This window comes from Drosophila biarmipes, chromosome 2L (assembly GCF_025231255.1).
Source record: "Drosophila biarmipes strain raj3 chromosome 2L, RU_DBia_V1.1, whole genome shotgun sequence".
NCBI lineage: Eukaryota > Metazoa > Arthropoda > Insecta > Diptera > Drosophilidae > Drosophila > Drosophila biarmipes.
Genome location: NC_066612.1, coordinates 21,321,225 through 21,341,348, shown reverse-complemented (window position 1 = coordinate 21,341,348; position 20,124 = coordinate 21,321,225). Strand labels below are relative to the sequence as shown.

Genomic DNA, 20,124 nt, shown 5'->3' with positions numbered 1-20,124 from the left:
AAAATATCAAGCCGCGCAACTCTCATAAAAACGGGTCATATTTGCCGCCATTCCGGCCGAGTGTATGTGTGTGGGACTGTGCATCCTTCGGTCCGACCATCCCCCAGAACCCTGCCCACCCCTCCGCTCCGCCCGCGATGTCCGCCTCACCCCTTGTTGGCCCGCACACTTGGCTTAGCTTATTTATGTCACAAATATGAGCAAACGCGTACGCAATGCCACGGCTGGATGGACTCGCCTTGCTTTAATAGAACCACCCCACTCCCATTCCACCATTCCCACCAACTGCCCACTTACCCCCACGCAACCTCCTTCACCCCCCCACTCCTCTCCCACTACTAAGCACTACCCACCTGGTTGCTTTTGCCACTTTGCATGCATCGCTGCGTGTTTGGCATATTTAACAAATTTTCGCAAAAATAATGTAACTCTCCATGCTGAACTCGCGTTGTTGCTCTCCCCACGTTGTTGTTGTGGCTGCGGTTATACGCACACCGTGAAAAACTGGGGGCTGTTCGAGGGTGGTGGGGCAAAGGTGAGTGGCAAAATCTAATCAAGCGCTGCGGCAATAGTCGCACACCAGCATCAAAATGCACACACACGGGCCGTTCACACAGAGAAGTTTGTTTGGCTTAAATTTATTGAAAATAATTAGGGTCGTTAGGAATTTTATAAAAAAAATACTTTTTTAAAACTATAGAAGAGGTTCAAAATGTGTTCTAAAATAAAAAGATTTTAAAAATAAATATTTCCAAAATTTATAAAATATAATTTCCAACCACTAGAAATTTAGACAATTTAAAGAGGCAAGAGGTAAGTAATAACATTTTAACCTGTTACGTCAGGTACTTCATACAATTAAATTAAATATTCAATCCTAAATGTCTTTACTCTCACTTTTAAAACATTGCGAATATTTCTTCACAGTTTTCCTGAGTACCTATGGCGTTACAGCCGTACATTTCACTTTTCCACCAGCCTAATGAAATTTCGTTTCCGCCAATGCCAACACAATTTCAATGCATTATTAAATTTAATTTGGAGCAGTCGGAGGAGAGCCGCCGACAAAATTATGGCAAATACTTTGCCGCTTGTGTAAAATTTAAATTTTAATCGCCAGAGTCGGCAAGTGAAAGGAGGGCAAGAGCTCTACAAAATGTTCGTTGACTTCAGGATTTACGGTTTAATGTGTATTTTTTATTTGGTATTGAGGGAACTCAACACCTAAGACTTTTTGTATAAGACTTAATTTTTTCCCTATTAATTGCAACGGTATATCATTTATTTTTATATATATTTTTAAACGTATTCTGAAGCCCCTTTGTGTACCCTTTTCTTGTCCCTCTTCTTTGGAGTACATTTTTTATTCTATCTACTTTTTTGGGAATGCATAAACGAAATTTACATTTTAATTGCATTGAAATTGTGTGGCTTTGTACCTAATCTGTTTTCTTTTCGTTTTCTTTCGCACAAAAAATATTGAATATCAAGTGGAGTTGCGGCCAAGTTGAAGAAGCAAAGGACTAACAAGGATTATGCATATATACCAAAAATAATTGCAGCACAAAAATGGAACTTTGGCGCATAAATTTCCATTAATAGGCGTTGCCGAAAGAAATAAATTTCAACACCCCTCAATAGCAAAATGGAGGCGAAGACGAAACCAATTTCCAGAAACTTGCCTCATTTATCAATTCGGTTCCAACGACGGACAATAGTTCGCACAGGTTAATAAATCGATATGACATGAAAGCCACAAAAATGTCCCTGCAACAACAAACCAATAAAATGAGCCACAAAAAAGGGAGCACCGAAGGATCTGCCAGGGAAACATAAATTCTCATGTCGAGGCAATAAAAAGGACATGTTTTTGCAGCGTACATGAACAGATATCCCTACATATCCCCCACACAACAACATAATCAAGAGCATAACAATAAGGCAAGAAAGTAGGAGTGAAAGGAAAGGCTGCCTTGGAAATTATTTGCATTTTTCACAGTTTGGGGGTCAAGCAAAGGACACGAAGGACACACACGAAAAGAGTATTACAGAGGGACAGGGGCAGGGAAAATATGAATGGATGTCCATTATAGGGGTGTATGTGGGGTCAAAACTTTTGATTTGAACAATGGTGTGCGGGTGTGTGCAACTGTGATAATGGGTTTCTGTGTCGAAGAACTTTCAACTTCCTTTATTGTATTTTATGGTTCTCCCACAATTTTTTGGGCTACACTTCCTTTTTATTATGCTTTTGGAAAAGAATGTGTGGATGAAGAGTAAAGCGATGGAAAGCGAAAGTAAGTAGTTCCAGTTTGATTATGATAATAACACATCTGCATAAAAAGGAAGAAGGGTTCGCTTTTATGGCCGAACTGAAACCATTTTTATCAATATTATATGGAAAATATGCAAATGCCTTATAGGCCTAAAATAAGTAATGACATGCCGATGTAGAAAGAGATAAGCGTAAAAAATTGTAAACTGTTGTGATGAACCCTTTATGTACATGATTCGGGATTTCGTTTGAAAGATATTTCAATTTAAAAGCCAATTAAATTATTTTGCTTATGGTCTTCCGATTTTCCCATCGCAGAATCCAAAAACATCAGTTTAATATGACAGTCTTGACTTTGCAACAAATTCTTCAGCATTATGCCAGTTTGTACTTATATGAGAAACTAACTGCGGGTAACGCGAAATTTCTAAGCGAATTTCCCTTTCGCATTAGCCAACTAGGCTGCTATGTGTCACTCAGTTGGACAGTCAGTCACTCAGTCAGATAGTCGGTTCTGCAATCATTCAGTCACTCCCTGAGACTGTCAGTCAACCCAACAACTGCCAGCCAGGCAGCCAAAGAAGCTCCGGGAATACATTCGCATCTTGTGAGCGAATATCCTGCCCCAGAGATACACCAGCAAAAGACTTTCTCGCCTTCTTGCTGCTTGGCCCGAAACAAAGTGTGAAGTATTTCCCTAAAAACCAATTCATTTGCATAAAATGGCAACTAGTCTGGGCGAAATAGAGCAGGGTGTTGGATGGGAAACAGAAACTCGGCTGGCTCCCAGATTAGGGAATGCCATGGCTGCGCCATCAGACTCTGAATGGAGGCCAGGCAGAGTCATCCCAGTTACTATACACTAAAACACACTTTGTGCGAATTAAATTAATACAACTATTGAACAATTTTAAATTAAATGTAAATTTGGCCGAGCCAGAATTATTTAACAATAGATGGGGACTATACTTGTTTAATGAGTGCTGCCAAAAAAGGGCTTATGTGGAATAAAACGCAAAAAAAAAATTATAACAAAGAACATATCTATATTATATGGATAAATAAAAATAAATTAAATACATACAAAGCAATATATATGTTTTGAAAAGCCTACGCATGGCAGTTCTGCATTGAATACGAGTATTATTTATATTATTATAGCTACAAAATAAAACAATATAGGGATTAATATTTAAGAAACAATAGGTTTCCTTCGCATCGCTCATTTTTTGCATTATTTTTTATCGACTGCTTTCCCCTTGTTTTTTGAGTGCAAGAGGCGGCTGAGGGTCGAAAGCTGCATATATGTGGGTAAATGGCACACGATGGTTCCCTGTGAATGCGAAAATGCATTAGGCTGCAACAACAATAGTGAAAGGGGGTGCACGCAAAAAAATAATGTTATGCGGGTCGGGTAGTCTAGGCCATGCCCACATCCCGCCCATAGGCTATGTGGCTTTGCGGCCTGCATCACAGGACCGGGCACCGACCAGAATATGGTTCCATAGTAGCTGCACATTTTTTGGGTCAAAGCAATTAAAGGTTATAAATTTCTCCCATTCTCATTCTCTTACTCGCTCTGTGTGCGAAAAAAAGTATTTTTTTGTGTGTAATATTTTTTGTTACATTTTCTATACCTTCGCTTTTATTGCCCAGTCACGTTCACGTGGTGGCCATGGCCTCTCCGGCAGTTTATTTAACGTTTAATTTAGCAGAAAATTAAAGAGCAGTTAAAATTTGCATGGCAATTTGGCCAGCAGTGATTTATGGAGTAACAAGTGATGGTGATAGGAAGCAAGTCAAGCGTTAAGGTCCCTCCAAAAGATAGGCCATACGGTGATGTACGGTCTGTACGTGATTTTATATGGGAAGAATTTTGGGGAAGATGCTTGCAAAAACCGATAACTACTATTTACTTTGCGGGATTTAGCATTTACAGTCCTTTAAAAAGTGACTATATTGTTTGTTTCACTAAGCTTCTTCAAGCATACGTACATAGAGCTGCGGCCACACTTCTATTTGGTGGTAATTTTTTGCCATTTTTTCTTTTAGTTTGTTAGAGGAGGTACGGTTACAATAAACTAAAATAAATTTATTTATGCCCACAATGCGGATGGTTTTTAAAAAATAACTCTATTATATTCACACACCATTTTTTTTCATTGCCTTTAGAAATAAGCTTTAAATTCCTTTTTTTCTGATTACAGTGCCTTTCATGTCAACAGGGGAACGTTCTTTTATCATTTATTATTATTATTTTATTTTTATTTTTAAGAAAAGTTTTAACCTGAAAACCTATTTTTGATAAATTATTCTGAATTACAAAAACCGTTCTCATTGTCGGCTTAATTACACTGACCGAAAATAATTATACAAACTGCCAAACCTACGCAACGGTGCTATTTGTTAGCCGCAACTGTAAAAGAAAGATGGTTCTCCCTGTCCTATTCGTCTTAACCAAATTGCTTTGTACTTTTCCCATATACCTATTACACACATATCGTTCACCCGCTTTACTGAAATTTTACCCGGCCCACGCATTAAAAATGAAGTGTAAAATACACATTTTCAATTTTTTTCTTGTCGAGAGATGCGAGGACAATGTCCTTTTTGTTGGGTTGTTCTGGCATCGACTGCTCGGTGGAGTGTATTAAGCGTTAAAAGTGTCAGGCCGGCAACATGTGTATGTCAGGGGAAAATTATTGTTAAATATACAGAGAGAACGTTTCTGAGCGTTAATAATGTCGAAGTCAAGTGTAAACTTGTGGCTGGCTGATGAGTGCGTGGGCAGAAGAGGCGTGGCAGGTCTGGGTTGGACACATCCAGGTGATAAAGACCAAAAAAATAATAAAAGGTTTTAAACTTGTTTACCAGCCGTTCTTCTTTTTGTCTCGCTTGTGGTTTGGCATCAACAGATAATAAAATGAAGAGCGGAAATTGTGTGCGGAAAGGTCGAAACATTAAATGAGGTGGAGATGAAGAGATCTGCGGCCTCTGATGGAAAAAGAATCAAGGCAATTGACGTTAAATATTAAAAAAAAAAACAAATTAAAAATGAAGTTCGAGAAAAATATAGGAAGGGACAGAAATATTTAAAAGGTATCATCCATTTATAACTAAGAATCTGTGTTATCAATTAATATAATATAATACTTTTTATATTTTCTTATTTATAGCTTATGTAAATTTAAAAGTTAAAAAAATCAATACTTTTTCAATACCAAACAAATATTTTACATTTTTTAAATTTATTATTATTTTGGTAGTTTAAAATTCTTCTTCTATATATTTTATCGAGTCGGAAACGTCTCCTTCAATACGTGATTGAGGTTACAATACCCTATGAAAGGGTATGCAAATTCTTTTGTTTGTTTTGTCACAAATAAATACCCGTATTAAATGATTCAGAAGACCATACATTCTGCTTAGAAGTTGGAGATAAAATAACCTATTCGCAGTCCCCCCACACCTTGCATTTATTTTGGCAACAATTAAGAGACGACTTTTTGGGTCATGGTCGATTTGCTTAATGACGATTTCTTGGCCATTGATGTCGGCATTTTGCCTCAGTCTCAATCCACCGGCTAACGACAACGAGGACAGGACGCGCGTCGTCCAATAAATTGCCTTAATTACCCAATTTTAAAAGGCAAGTAAAGGAGACATCGGCGGAGAGGGATATAATACATCGTAATGTGAATGTAAGGCAATTTGGCCAGCTGACGACTCCTGGCAACTCCTGCGACAAGGTAGATAACACTCAACATCAACAGACCATCAATAAGAGAGTGGCCCACGGGGCGGATGAGTGGGTGGCGACGAGGTCGGATGGTCGAGAAGGACAGGTCAGATAGCGATAGCCCACCGACAGCCAGAGATGGCATTGGGGACTGCACATTATTAAACTAACACCGATTGGTAAATTTATTTTGAAGAATACAGAGTATAGTTTTTAGCACGCAGGCAATATTATTATTTAACTAAAATCGCTTACTATCATCGGTTCAAATTTTCGAAATTTGGTATAGATTCATAAAAAATCGACAGTTAAAAGAAATGGTTCTAAACGTTGTTGCCCATAATTCCATCAAATTGGTACGGGTAAAGATACAAATAGTATGTTTATTAATTAGGGCAGAATCACGTTAGCATCTCTAGCTTGCGCTCGAGTTTCCCGGGGCGGAGAAAAGTCGGGGAAAAGTGTGGAATCTGAGAGGAAACTGCGACTCCTACCTGGCACCGCATACGGTGATGGATGCGACGATGGCAGCCAATATGCTGAATTTATTGGCGGATAGGATTTATGCGTGGCGAGGTGCGTTGTCGAGGTGGATCCTGCCGCCGCCGCCGCTGCTGCTGCTGCTCCTACTGCAAATGATGTTAAAGCTGATGCTGCTGCTCCCGGTGACAATGTTGATAACAATGATGAGGATGATGATGAGGTTCCCGGGGCAAAGGACAATGCGGCTGCAACGTCGCTGTTATTGGATAAATTCTCAATTACTGAGGATAATTGACTCTTGCTGCTGGTGCCGATGAAGGCAACATTCTCAGCTGCTGTTGGCTCAGATGGCTCAGATATTCGCGCTCTTGTCGCTGTTTTATTTCCCTCACAGCATCCGCGTTCGCATCCGCATTCGCCGCCGCATCCGCATCCGTTGGCTCCTTTTTGGCTATTTACGAAACCGATTGCAGTTGAATTATTTATCATGTCAGATGACGATGAGATGTCGACGACGTTGGCGAGCGGAGAAGAGAGAATTCTTGAAAATATTTCACACTTACACTCAGGCTCACACAGATACTCGACACGCACACAAACACAGATACACGCACACTTACACACAGACAGAGAGCTGAGAGCGTTAAAAACAGAACAGGAATCGTGAGTCTCGAACAGGCGAGTCAAGTGGAAAATTCAATAAGCAAAAATAATAAATATTAAACACGAATGTTCAACTCAATTATCAGCAAGTTAACACTTCTTCCCATACGCTGTTTGTTTATTATTTAAGAATTGTATTATCAATATACTCGTATTTCGAGGAACACGCAACGCTTTTGGTGATTACAGCTTTTCGCTTTTTAGCCACGCACAATTAAAATATTATTTATTTTTACTCTTCCTTTACGGCCGACAGTTCTTGTAAAACGTTCAACGTGTAACAATCAGAAATATGAACACACAAATGGTTTTAGTTTGGTCTCTTCCGATTCGATTTTCCATAAAACAATGAACAACAATTAATTTGTGAGTTTCTCTTGGAGACTTCGCACTTTTTGCGTGTGATTTCAGAGTTCTTTAGACAATTGCTGGCATCGAAAGTTCTTCCCTGAGATCGCAATTAATGCGTAAAGCGATGCGGCCCCTGCTTTTATAGATGCCTTCTTGCAATTGCTACTAAATATAGTTTTGCAAGTAACACTAGAAATTGGTCGAAGGCAGAGAATTCGATTTTTTCGGATCAGTTCACTTCGAAACGATTCAATACGCTGCGATTTATTTCAGGCATGCGACATTTGCATTGCGAAAGTTGGAGGGAGATGTTGATGGACTGGGTAACTTATACATATAAGTGGATCTGAAGAATTAACTTAAAAAAAAGAGACAGCAAAACATGTTGGATTGCAAGCAGCATAGCTAATAAGCTAACCTTTAAATAATACATACATAACTAATACATACCCTTCAACTATAATTTTTAGGTTTTTCGAAACTATGACTTACATTCATCAATATCTTCTTTCTCTGAAAATCCGAATCTATTTTAAACTTTCGACGGACACCCGTTATGCAGACTTATTTGGGTTGTTTTCTCTATTCTTTGTTACTTCACTTAACAGCCTGCCCATCACCGATAAGTTTCGCTGTGATTTAAATAAATTCCTTTGTGCAAAGGCTCACTCTCTATTTGCTTTTTGTTTGTTTTGTTCCGACAACGCGTATTGGCAAACTCGATCCACTAAAAATAAATTGACGTCAATCAGGGGCCGAGGAAAAAAGAAAAGTCATCAGAACCAGACGACGGCGATGGCAACTAATTAAGCAACGTCACACATGCAACGTCCATTAATGAAAGCGAATCACAGAGGACACAGCAGCGAGACGAAAGGGATTCGCTTCGTATTTAAATACCAAACAATAGGCTCAATTAAAAAGAGTAAAATGAATTCGCGAAAAATTGGAATTTTAGCACGTACGCGATGTGGGGAAAATAAATCAAGTTGATTGTTTGCCGCTGCTCCTCTCGATTCGAACTGATTGACGTTGCGAACGCCACTAACCTGCGTACGAGATCTAGACCCTAAACTCATCGCACCTTAGATCTAATTTCATCTCGTACACAGGTGATTCTCGGCTGGAAAAACTTGATTAGCAGCTTTGGCTGACTTGTGAAATGGTGGGCTTTGAGTTGAGCTCTTCTAAGTGACTTTTAATGTTGGTTTAGCTTAGTTTACTTTTTATTCTCATCTGCCTCTTGATGAATGTGGGTATATTCTTTGCTCATTCGCATCTACTCGTCGCCCTCTGTAGTTGTGGTTGTCGTAGCACCTGATGCTAATGAGTTAATTAACACATTTAGCAGATCCGTTTCGTTATTCACAAAAAAGTTGATTTAGAGAACCTGAGGGACACGCATTTCAGGTGGGAACATTTTGAAAAAAAGGTGGAAATAGATAGAGCACTATAAATAAATAATAATAGTAAATTTTATTTCACGATAATCCTTTTTAAATCAAATGCAGAAGCAGGGCTATATATTGTACCCAACTGACTAGCTCAGCAAGATCCTTCTCAATTATAGATTTGATCTGCATGAAGTGTGTGCACTCAACTTTCACCTTCTGGTTGACTCATTGATTTTCGCACCAGCCAAAGAACGAGAAATGCAAATTCAATTCGTAATTTGTTCAAGGTTTCTTCGTAGCCCCATGGTAAAAGTTTTTGCCGTAATTTCTTGGCACATTTTGCATTTCAGCGCCACAAAATGAAGACTCATATGTGTGTGCTCTGCTTGACTTCCCATATATTATGGCTAATTTGAATTTTTATCATGTTTACAAGCAAACAATACGTGCATCATCATCATAGCAGAAGGAAGGAGCCGCCACCGCGGTTTTCTTTTTTGTGTAGCTGTTGTTGACGCCGGGGAAACCTCGTACAACATTTGCATATCGATTTCATATGCAGTGGGGAAAAATTCATATGTTCCCGCGTCTTTTCCACGACAACAAGAGCACCCACCATCATTTCCCCTGTGGTTGCCCAACTCTAGGGAAAGCGCAGTCGTATTTTTGCTCCGATCCGAATTTTATTGAACAAGTATGAAGATGTCAGTTGCTCTCACTCTAGATCTCCTTGTTGGTGACGGAATGCGCAAGTTAAGGAAAATTAAGTAGTTTTCCACTATACTAAATTATTAACTAAAAGCGTCGACCAATTTAAATGTTATCGAAGTTAATGCTTTGAATGTATACGTTAATGAAACACAGTAATATATTATATTATTTTTAAATAATATTTTTAGCTTTAAATAAAAATCACATTTTTTTGAGTATTCGAAACATGAAAACATTTTGAATAAGCTCCTATCGGAACTTCACACTCTGCGCCCAAGAAAGGAAATTGTGGATGATTTGAAAATTTAATATCACCACTAGTAGCCACCCTTTCATCCCCTTTTCTCGTAATCCCTCAAAACTTGACATCGTTCGCGACTCGCTGCCCCTATTTTCCCCATTTTCCGCGTTTCCTCCTTGTCTGTTTGAAGTTTGCTTGCATGTAAATTGCCCTGATTACCACGTTGCAGTTTTCTCACCTTCCCCTTTATCTCGCCTTTCCCTCTTTTGCTTACTCATTTGATTTGCTTGCACATTTTGCCGTTGTCTCGTTGCCATCCTTTTTTACTTAACCTAATGCAAATCGCTGTTATTATGCACTTCTTTGCCCCCAGACAATATTTCCTTTGTTTCCCCGCCTTTCTTCGCTTTTTCCTTGAGGTATTTATGTCCTTCTGGGTTTCCTCCCCTTCCGTTGGGGTTTGTAGCCCAGGGTCAGAGAGGAATGCTTCGGAGTGGCAGAGTGTCATAAAATTTGAATGCAATTTTTCCTTTCCCTTTGCTTCAATTTAAGTGGAAATGAGAAGTCATTTGTTCGGTATTTATGGCAGGGGGATTTTTCAAGAAATAACTTTTGCGGGTTTGAGGGTTTATGTGAGAGCTGCAATCGTTGATTGAATTTGTGATGAAAGATCAAAGGTAAACAAATCGCTGGGGATAATTTCATCTGATTGTTTGGCTCAGTTTAATCCGGAATATTAAATTCGAGTGAGTGAGCTCTTTGTGGGAAAAATTGATTGGAATTTTCACCGCCTCAAATTTGTACTGACTTTGTTCAACCGCAACAACAGCATAGACTTACTAACAAATAAAATATATGACCTAACATTGTAAAGTTTACAATTTAGAGCAATTTTTTGATAAATTATCTGCAAATCGTTTTTCCAAAACCTATTATCCCCATGATGCTTTGCTTAAGGAAAGTACTTATGTAACTAATATAAATTCCGAGCTATTTCTCTTAAGGCAGCTGCAACAGCTCCCACGCAAGTACAAGCCTTTGACTAAAGGACCCTTCAGAGGAAATTTTAAAATGTATTGTACAGCCCAGTCTAAGAATCAAGAATAACAATAGCAGTAGAAAAGTAGGGAAAAGAAAACCAATCAGAGGGTTGTTCTCTTTAGCGATTTCCGCCTCCCAAAAGTATGCAACACTTTTGCGAACAACTTTTGGAAAAAGAACAATTTCGAGCAAGGCGAAAAGCAGCGTGAGCCAAGCAGGAAACAAAACTCGGCGACTCACTCAAGCATTTTATTAAATTGCCACCTTCCGTTTGTTGTTACGCTGAGACGACGACTGTGCTATACGTTTCTTTTTTCGATTTCTAGGCTGCGACTACCTTCTGCTTACCCCTCTCGAATACCCTGGCGGTAAGCCCGAAAAAAGGAAAACATGGAAAAAATATTCCTGCCATCTTTTCCTATTATATCGCTTCCGCTGTGGATCCCAGCCAAACTTTTTGTCAGTTGTTTTCGCTTCGGTTTTATTTAAAATTTTGTTGCTGCCTCTTCGCGAGGTTAAAGTGCCAAATCACGAAACAAGCCACATTTCTCTCTGTCTAGTTTGGAATATTGAATTGAATTGCAATTTCGCTGTTTGCCGGGGAGCCGTCGTCGTCTGTCTATAATGCGGCAAATGTTGGATGGCGTCCAACTTGAATTTGCATCGAATTTGTTTTAGGCGCAATGCGGGCGGTCGCCAGCTAAGGGCTTATCTGAAATTGAAAAGCCCTCGCAGGGTTTTGCCCCAAACAGGGGTCTACCGAGCCGCTAGGAACCACGAACTATTGTATAGAAATTAGGAAAAGTTTTCCTGGCTGCAAAAAGATAGAAATTAGCAAAGCTATTAGTTGCTTTGTTAGGCTACCTAAGCTGGGATAAAAGAAGAGTTTAAGCTTACCTGATATTGACTTCCTATTGCTCTGTTGCAGGTCTCTAAACCTAAACACCTCGAAACCGATTTGTCCCTTCTCATTCTATCCCTTCCTAGCTATGGCAGACTATCGTATTCCTCATTACCACCAGGGAAAGTACTTATCCATCATCAACCCATACAAAAATAACGCAAAAATTAGTAAAGCACACACTGAGGAAAAAGTGCCGAAAATTATTAAGCATACGCCGTGTTGTACAAGCGTAATTACACACTGCTGAAAAGCAGATGGTGGGGGTTTCGAGAGGAGATTGGCTGCCAGGAAGACTTGCAATGCAAGCGAAACTTTTTGCGCTCAGTTTGCGTTTTTTTGTTACAACTTGTTAACAATGAGCGCCGCATGAGGTCCCCCAATTAAAAGTGGCATTCTCCTCGGGCTGCTCGCCCTTTCCCCCTTCCCTTTGTGTGGGGGTAGAAGTCAACATTTTTGTGGTCACTTAAGCAGATTAATATCATGGGTGTAATTAAAAGAAGCAGCCCCCAAAGGGTGGGCGGGTGAAAGCCCTGTCTGAAATTAACATAAATTAAAAAATGTTCACCAACTTTTTTTCAGCTTTTCGGACACTCTTTTCGTGTTGAAAATTTTTGCTGGCTCACATAATTGATGGTTTTTAATTAACTGCCAAGTGACCGACAGCCGACAACAAACTTTGAAACAAAGGGAAGGGAAGAAGCGGAACGCAGGATGGAAGTTCAATGGAAAATCCGTAAAATGTTGGGAAAAATTTCGTTCACAATATCCCTGCCGTTTCCACGATTCTCGCCATTTTCCCTTCCATCGCGCCTTTCATCCGCTTTCCCCGCGACCATGGCCAATAAAAACTGTCAAATACTATTGCCGCTTTTAGGCTGACCGCGTTTTTCGCACGCAATTTCCCCAGCCACCCCATTCTGATCGGTCAGTGTCCATCTCTGTCACTCCCGGCCCATCTCCCCTATTTCAGATACTTTTTCAAATTTTTGAAATGGGGGTTACACTGGCAGGGAAAGCCGGTTTGGGATTATCGCAACAAATACTTATTAGCAAGCTTGTTTAAAATTCTTCATTTGCAAATTACAAGATGCCAATGTGATTTTTTTAATTCAAATGTTTTCAGAAATATGAGTTTTAGGTCGAAGAAAAGTTGTTTAATTTTTGGATGTCCGCTAGATTCTTTTTAATTTTCCTCTTCCTAAAGCCCTCTTTTCCACTACGCATTTTCAGAAGTCTATTATCAAAATACTTGTGCCATCCTCTCGGTCCATGCATTTAACGTCCGTAAGCCCCAATTTGTGTTTGGTTTTCGACAGAACATCGCACACATATTTCTCACGCTTGGCTGGTCACTTTGTGCCGAGTTTTGTTGATTTGTTGGCGGTGGAAATATTTTGGCATACTTTTAGTCACCCACATGCGCACACCGCGTCTATCCACCGCATTCTGTGTAAAGCTTTCGATTTCTATTTTTCTGTTTTATTTGCTAAATCGCTTTTTGTGAAGGCGTAAAAACTTACCGTTGCGATTCTCGCTATCGGCGGGTTTCATTTGAATGGGATGGTACATCTGGAATAAGATAAAAATAGAGAAAGTTTAATGAGAATTGAGTCAACACATTAATTGGTCACAAAAGTAACTATTTTGTATTAGATGGGGAAATCTTATTTGGTGTTGATATACATATAAGAATAAAATAGGTACACATCTCTGAGTTTTTGCATTCTTATCATCGTAGTCTTAAACATAATCCTGGCATTTTCTCTCGTTAAACTCAAATCCCTTTCCGGACCGTGTTAATCACATTTGAAATATTAGAGCGCAATATGCTCCGTGGTTCCGGCCGAAAGAGAGAAGGCCGCGATTAATTTACAGAGCTTAGGGCCAAAATGCAGTCGCCAAAAACGGCGACAGGGGACTGCAGTCCTAGGAAAAGGGCGGTGAAAGTGGGAGAGTCGGGTGGAAAATCCCACCTCCCTTTCCACAGGGCCACCATCCACTTAAGCTGCATAATGAATGGAATGCAGGCAAAGGCAAAAGGAGCCTCGCAGGACACGGAACAAAGCCTCCGCCTAAATCCTTGACAAAAGCCAAACACATTTATTCAGCGGTCGCTAAAGGACACGGGCGGCGGCAAAATGCGAAAAGGGGGAGTTTGCTGCTATGTGCAAAAATCCTAAAATATGCGTTAGACTTTGCAGGGTGTTTTAAATGTAATTTTTCGCGCACACACACACCTCACGGCGTCTTCTAATTAAAACAAGCTTAAAGCGCGCGCTGTCCCCCAGCCACGCCCCTTCCGCCTTCAAAGGGGTCGCGAAACGGGCACGAGGTCAGGCTGCAATCTATGGTTAGAGTTGAGGTCGTGAGCGCAGGGCTATTGGGACTTAATAATTTTGGAAAAGTCTAAACTGTGGTTTCAAAATCGCTTCACACCCTTTAACCCCTTTGAAACACATTTAAAAATTAAATCAACCAACAATATCTCCCAAAACGCAGTCAGTGAATACCTATACTTGGCACGCGTGTCACGCGGCCTCCTCTGCCTGAAACTACGACTTGGCTAATGGCGCGTGATTTATTGGCAAACGGGCAGCGAGCAAACGACGACAGTCTACGCTAGAAGGCAATGTCCTTGTGCTTCCCCTTGGCGCTGCCGCCCACCGCCTTCCTGCTTTCCTGCCCAGCCTTCTGTGGCCGTAAATAATACACGCAACGCGACTGGTTACAAATTGCAGCCCAAGTCAACCTGCCTCACCGCCGCTCCCTTGCCCTTCTTATTTTGCCAATTTATTTATATGCAGGAAGTAGCAATTACCAGTCAAACACAGGCGGCATTCACGCCCCCAAGGAGAAGCAGTTTCGAAGGTGGAAGTCCTTTCCTCACTTTGTCAACCCGCTTTCGTGGTTGGCTTTCCCCTGCCTCCGCGTAGTTGGTTGAAATATCGCAGACGACTGTTTTCTATCGGGGCAATTATCGGCCGTCCGCACTTAATCAGTGAAAAGTGGATCGTGAAATGCAGCCCTGCTGTATGTCATCGGTCTTAGGAAGCAGGGAAACTCAATCGATTGGAAATTGAGGAAACAGTGAACGGGAAACATGACTTTTTTTTAATGTACTAACAAGAGAGCACTAAAATAATATAAAATACGTATAAGTAAAAAAAATCAAAATCATCCTAATAATTGTATTATTGCTTTAACAGAAAGTATCTTCAAAAAACCTACAAAGCTTTCCTATTGAAATTATTATTACTTATGATTGAAAAACTACATAACTACAGCAATCAACATAAATTCCCAAAAGCGTTTCCCCATTTCGATAACAATCGCAAATTGCGCAAGAAAATTACTAGCCAACGTCAAAGCCTGTCAGTGGAAATGCCAGGAGCAGGAACATCCACGATGGGATACAAATTCAGCACGCACATGTCCCTTTGGCCGCCCTTTAACCCGTCAACGCTCGAAAACGTTCCATAGCAATTTTCTAAAATAAATATCGCAGCTGCAGCCACGAAGCTACATGCAAATTATGTCAGTTGCTCTTTTTGAAGCCGATAACGTGATGACATAAGCATTGTCCCTGGGAAGCTTTCCCTTCTCTACTCGGGAGCCAGCACATGGCTTTCAAATAATAATAATATTCAATGCTTATTTGATGGCGCTACACCAAAAAAGCATGCGAAGAGAACAAAAACTGGAAACCGAAAAATAAAAAGCAACATTGCCAAATGTCGCTCGCTTTTGCTGACGCCGCTCGCTATCTTCTGACCTCTCCCCGAAATACCCGTCCCCAGCATCTTTTTCCCTTTGCACTTGTGCTGACAACTTTTCCAGGACTCTGCTTGCTTTTCCGCTTTTCAGCTGCTTCTGCACCAAAGTGCAAATTGACATTTTTGTGCCTGCGGTTTGCTCTGTTCCCGCCAGGCCAAAGTCCTGCAGTGATCGACCACTCGAACATCCTTGTTGGATGGTCCTTGTATCATAAAAGAGGAGGTAAAATCGGAAAATGAACCTATTTTAACAGCGTTAAAGGGCTATTTAGCACTATCATTCTATTAAAGAGATTTTCTTAGTTATTATGAGTCATATGTTATACGTAGCCATCTTATAGTATAGTTGAATTGTTTTTACAAAAAAACCATCAGTTTATCGGAAATTTCATCATGCCCTCACTAAAATGGGTCTAAAAACTTCTGGCGCGTGTCTTGTGCTAACAATTTTCGATACTCTTTTTGTGTTCTCCTTTATTTTTAAGCTGCCACAGGACACAGGGCTAAACTTTTAAAATTACTTGCATTTTATAGGGAAATGTTACGGAGTGAGCAGAAAAACCGTATTGGAAAATGGAGGAGGAAGAGCTTCACGTTCCACAATATTTTCAGCTTAGTACGAAAACATTTCCCCTTGCGATGCATTTTATTTCAGCCCCGCAGAATCCTGACTTTTTTGTGCGGTGTCATGGCTCTGTCAGTCCAAACGCCAGTCAATCTGTCAGTCAGCGAGTCAGTTAGCCGTAATGAAGGAGGCGAGAGGAATCACGACGATGATGCGATGCTGCGCCCCGTCCCGAACCCCCTGGCTGCTGTCCTGTCAACCGGATGATAGCGTTCCATGATAAGTTTATAGAGTTTTTCCTTGTTTGTGTCGGATCAGCGAAATTCCAATTAAAGGCTAAGACGGTCATGTCGTTCACTTCTTTCCCTCTGCCCCAATTTAGGCTCAAGACTGCTTCATCCCATTAGGCAAGTATTGTAAAGCCTTTGACACACTCGAAAAAATGTAAATGAAGTCCTGAAAATTGTTGTTTTTGTCTCTGTCATGTCATTTTAAGTTGTGAGTTTCTGATTGTCCTGTATTGACTTACGAAAACTATTTCTTAAGGTAGTACACCAAACTATTTCTGTATATAAATTAACTCCGCAGGTATATTAATCAGACTTTAATGTTACACTCTATTTCCACTGAATTCCGATGAATTCAGAGTGGGAAAAGCCGCATTAATGGAGTTGAGAGGGTTGAGTTTTATAAAATCACAACACAAATCAGAGTTCCTTACCCCATTCAGCGTCTTAACATTATGCAAAGCATCCTGGGCTTTCAGGGCGGCGCGTCTCGTATAAAACGTCACAAAGCAGCAACCTGGAAAATAAAGGAAGCAGCACGAGATTAGCATGGGGGTGAAATTGGAGTTTATTTTCGAGCGAGCGCCGAAAAGGTGGCACTGGGAAATTATGAAAATTATTATTATTAGCGAAGGTGGGACCAGGGAAAATAACCGAAAGGAAAATGTGTGAAAAGGAGGAAGCCATGGGCGTAGCCAGGGGGCCAACGAAATGCGGCACATGACAGCCTGGCACTAAATTAAACATTATGGCCACAACAAATGTGTCGCGTTTGAGATTGGAGTGCGAGTGGGTGGAGGGTGCCAGGAAGGGGTTGGGCCGGGTCTTGGGCTGAAAGGGGAGGCCAAGGTGTTCAAATTTATGAGGGTTCGAGTTGGAGGCAAGTGTGGCCAGCATATTAAGCGATACTTAAAGTCAGACATTAGCGTTAAAATGCTTATTCGTCCCTCGTAAATACTGGCTAGTTCCAATTAAAGAGGCATACAAAAGCATTCAACTTTAGTGACATGGGGTTCAGAATCACAAATTAATGTATTTTATTAAGATTAAAAACTAATATGAAGACAAAAGTTATATGTGAATGACTTTTATCAAACCGGAAGATATTACATAATAGTAAGATGTGTATTAACCAACATTGATTCTCACGTAAGATTCACTACAATTTACAGAGGTTTTAAGTGGCACTTTAAATTGCACCTGAAAACTTGTTTATTTTCTTTCTTATTTTCCTGCTTTTTGGATGGCATTCCATTTCCATTTCACCGAAGCACATTTTTTAGGTTCTATTTTGAATGTGGCAGAAATTCCCTTTCTTTCTGTGCCAAATCTGTGGGCAAGTCGCACACACACGGCCATCCAGAGCGTTGGTTAAATCCATTTCCGACTCCTGCAGCCCACACACCCTTTCTTTCCGCTGCATCCCATTTCATTTCCCATTTCCACCGCTCCCCGCCCAATTCAAGGCCTACCACAACCTCGGGTTCAGCGGTGTGTGATGGCAGCGATGGTTACAACAAAACTTAATACGGGAATGAAATAGTTGCATAATGCAATTACCCACCAGCGTATCGGCGGCATTTAGTGGTGGCCATTTTGGTTGGTCGCTCCCAGCCGGTGTGGCAGGGGCGTGGCACCTGGCGGATTCCCGCCCCACTTAGTCCACACAGGTAATTCAATCTGGCGCCGTTTTTTTGCCGTGTCACCACCAACATTTTTCTGCATTTTTCACATATTTGCAAATATTTTCATTTCTCGTTTCGGGGCTCTTTTTTTGGCGTTAAATATCCGGCAGAGAGGTTAGACTGAGTCGTTGCCACATCCGACGGATGAGTGAGTTATGAGATCTGCAGCTTTTTGTTTTTAAAATATCTTCAAGTCAAAAATAAAAGAATAAATCCTGTACCATTTAATTTAGTAGTGTTTCATGCTGATATTTGTGACAGAAAATAAATAAGTGAATGAGTAACACTTTTTTGCCTTTCCTATGTCTATTATTAAAAACTAAAAGTACATTTATTTAAATTAACAAAATGTGAAACATAAAATGCAGGGTAACTTAAAACTTTAAAAACTAGTCAGTGTAAATTACAATCCAACGAAAATGTAATGCAATATCCTGAGCAAAGCTCCATCCTTTCTTCTATTGTTCCTTCATCAAAATATCGTGTTTTACGTTAAGCCGAAGGAAGCAACAAAAAAGTATCGAGTAAAAATTCGCTCCAATTTCATATTGCAAGCGGGGATTAAATATCACTTAAAATTAAACTAGCGTTAAATGTAACAAATGAAGGGAAATGGAAACCATTTGGAATGCAATAAAGCATAGTCGGTGGCAAGGAAACTATGGGGGATCGGGGGCTGCAGATAAGGAAAGCAATCGAAGGATAACGAAGGAGGAGGCGGCGAAACTGCATCAAAACAACGCAGAAAACGAGGAAAAATCTCACACAATTCCCATTATGTGCATGTCAACTGCAGTTAGAATCAAACCCGAGACACACAAAACCAAATAGAACAAAGCGATAAAAAACAAGTATGGCCAAATCGGAAAAGTAAGGAGAAGCCAAGAAAAATCGTAGGAAAAGCAGCAGGAGTAAAGCTGAAAACGACACCCAGTCACGTTTTTGGACAAAAAGAACTTAATCCCGGCAAGTGGGAGGAAGATGAAATCGAGAGCCGCCAGACAGGACGTGCCAAAGTCCGGCTAAAGGATACAAACGTATATAGATCCTGGCACACAAATATATATGTGTCCACCCACTCACCCATAAAATTCAACCCTTGGACACACGTTCGTGGACGGGACGAGCCAGCAACGAATTAATCGAAGTTAAATAAATCAATGTCCTTAAACACAGCACCCCAAAGATTTACTTCGGAGTCAGTAGAGGACACAAAGTGAATGGATCCTGAGACTAGAAACTGCACAGGACCATAGATGTAACCATATCTAACCAATTATAGGAAGGGGACAGCAACACTAAAATTTCTTATATTTTAAATGAATTATTAGAATAGCGCACTCTTTATAGTCCCATAAATCATCTATCAATATATTTTAATTTAATTGGTCCTTGTGTGCATGACTTTGACCTTAGAAGCTATGCTTCCATGTCACGCACTCCTTGCAGTTCCATAATCTGTCAAAATTTTTAAATATGACTGTGCACCTGTCTGATTTAAGATGTTGTTTCCAGTTAGCTATAATACTTGTTTGTAGTTCAAACATTCAGTAAACCAAGACCCAACTGAAGGCTCTAAAAAGCCTCTCACCTGAACGGCGTGACAAATGCTTAGCAATGCTTCGGTGGCGGCTAAAAGTCATGACCGAATACCAATTTAGCAAAAAAAACCAACTCAACTCTGCGAAATTTACTTCCTTACTCGGAGGCTGCATTTGAAATTGAAATTCGCCTTTCCTTTTGCGCCCCGAAAATGCAAGGGGTGCGGAATAAAATTAAGTGAAATTTTATGCATTTTTCACGCTCAGTGCTGCAGCTAAATAAAAATGTCAAGAGCACAAAGTTTCTGGGGGAAGGAAATAAAAAAAGAACGGCCGATGAAGGCGTTAGATAAGTGCGTTACTTTTCCTTTTTCCGGGGAGACATTGGACAGCTGGTCTTAGAGTAGGGAAAAGCTTTTCAAAATGAAGTTCTCCAGGCAGCCGAAAGATAACGAAAGCGGGGACCAAGGC

General features: G+C 40.4%; 1 protein-coding gene across 5 annotated transcripts in view; it reads right to left on the bottom strand.

Annotated features, from left to right (window-relative positions):
* Positions 1 to 20,124, bottom strand: part of LOC108033732 (CUGBP Elav-like family member 2) — a 109,683-nt gene that overhangs the window by 18,757 nt on the left and 70,802 nt on the right. For 3 of the 5 annotated variants that reach the window (XR_007763488.1, XR_007763489.1, XM_044094572.2), the window contains 2 exons: positions 16,862 to 16,944; positions 13,323 to 13,371 (listed from right to left, as the gene is read on the bottom strand). Coding sequence is in view for 1 of the 5 variants with exons in the window: in XM_044094572.2 (XP_043950507.1) it covers positions 13,323 to 13,371; positions 16,862 to 16,944 (132 nt within the window). In the remaining 4 variants the exon portion in view is untranslated. Of the gene's footprint in view, positions 1 to 6,508; positions 6,935 to 8,003; positions 8,517 to 13,322; positions 13,372 to 16,861; positions 16,945 to 20,124 lie in introns of those variants that run through there. The other 2 variants (XR_007763490.1, XR_007763491.1) reach the window with 2 other exon arrangements.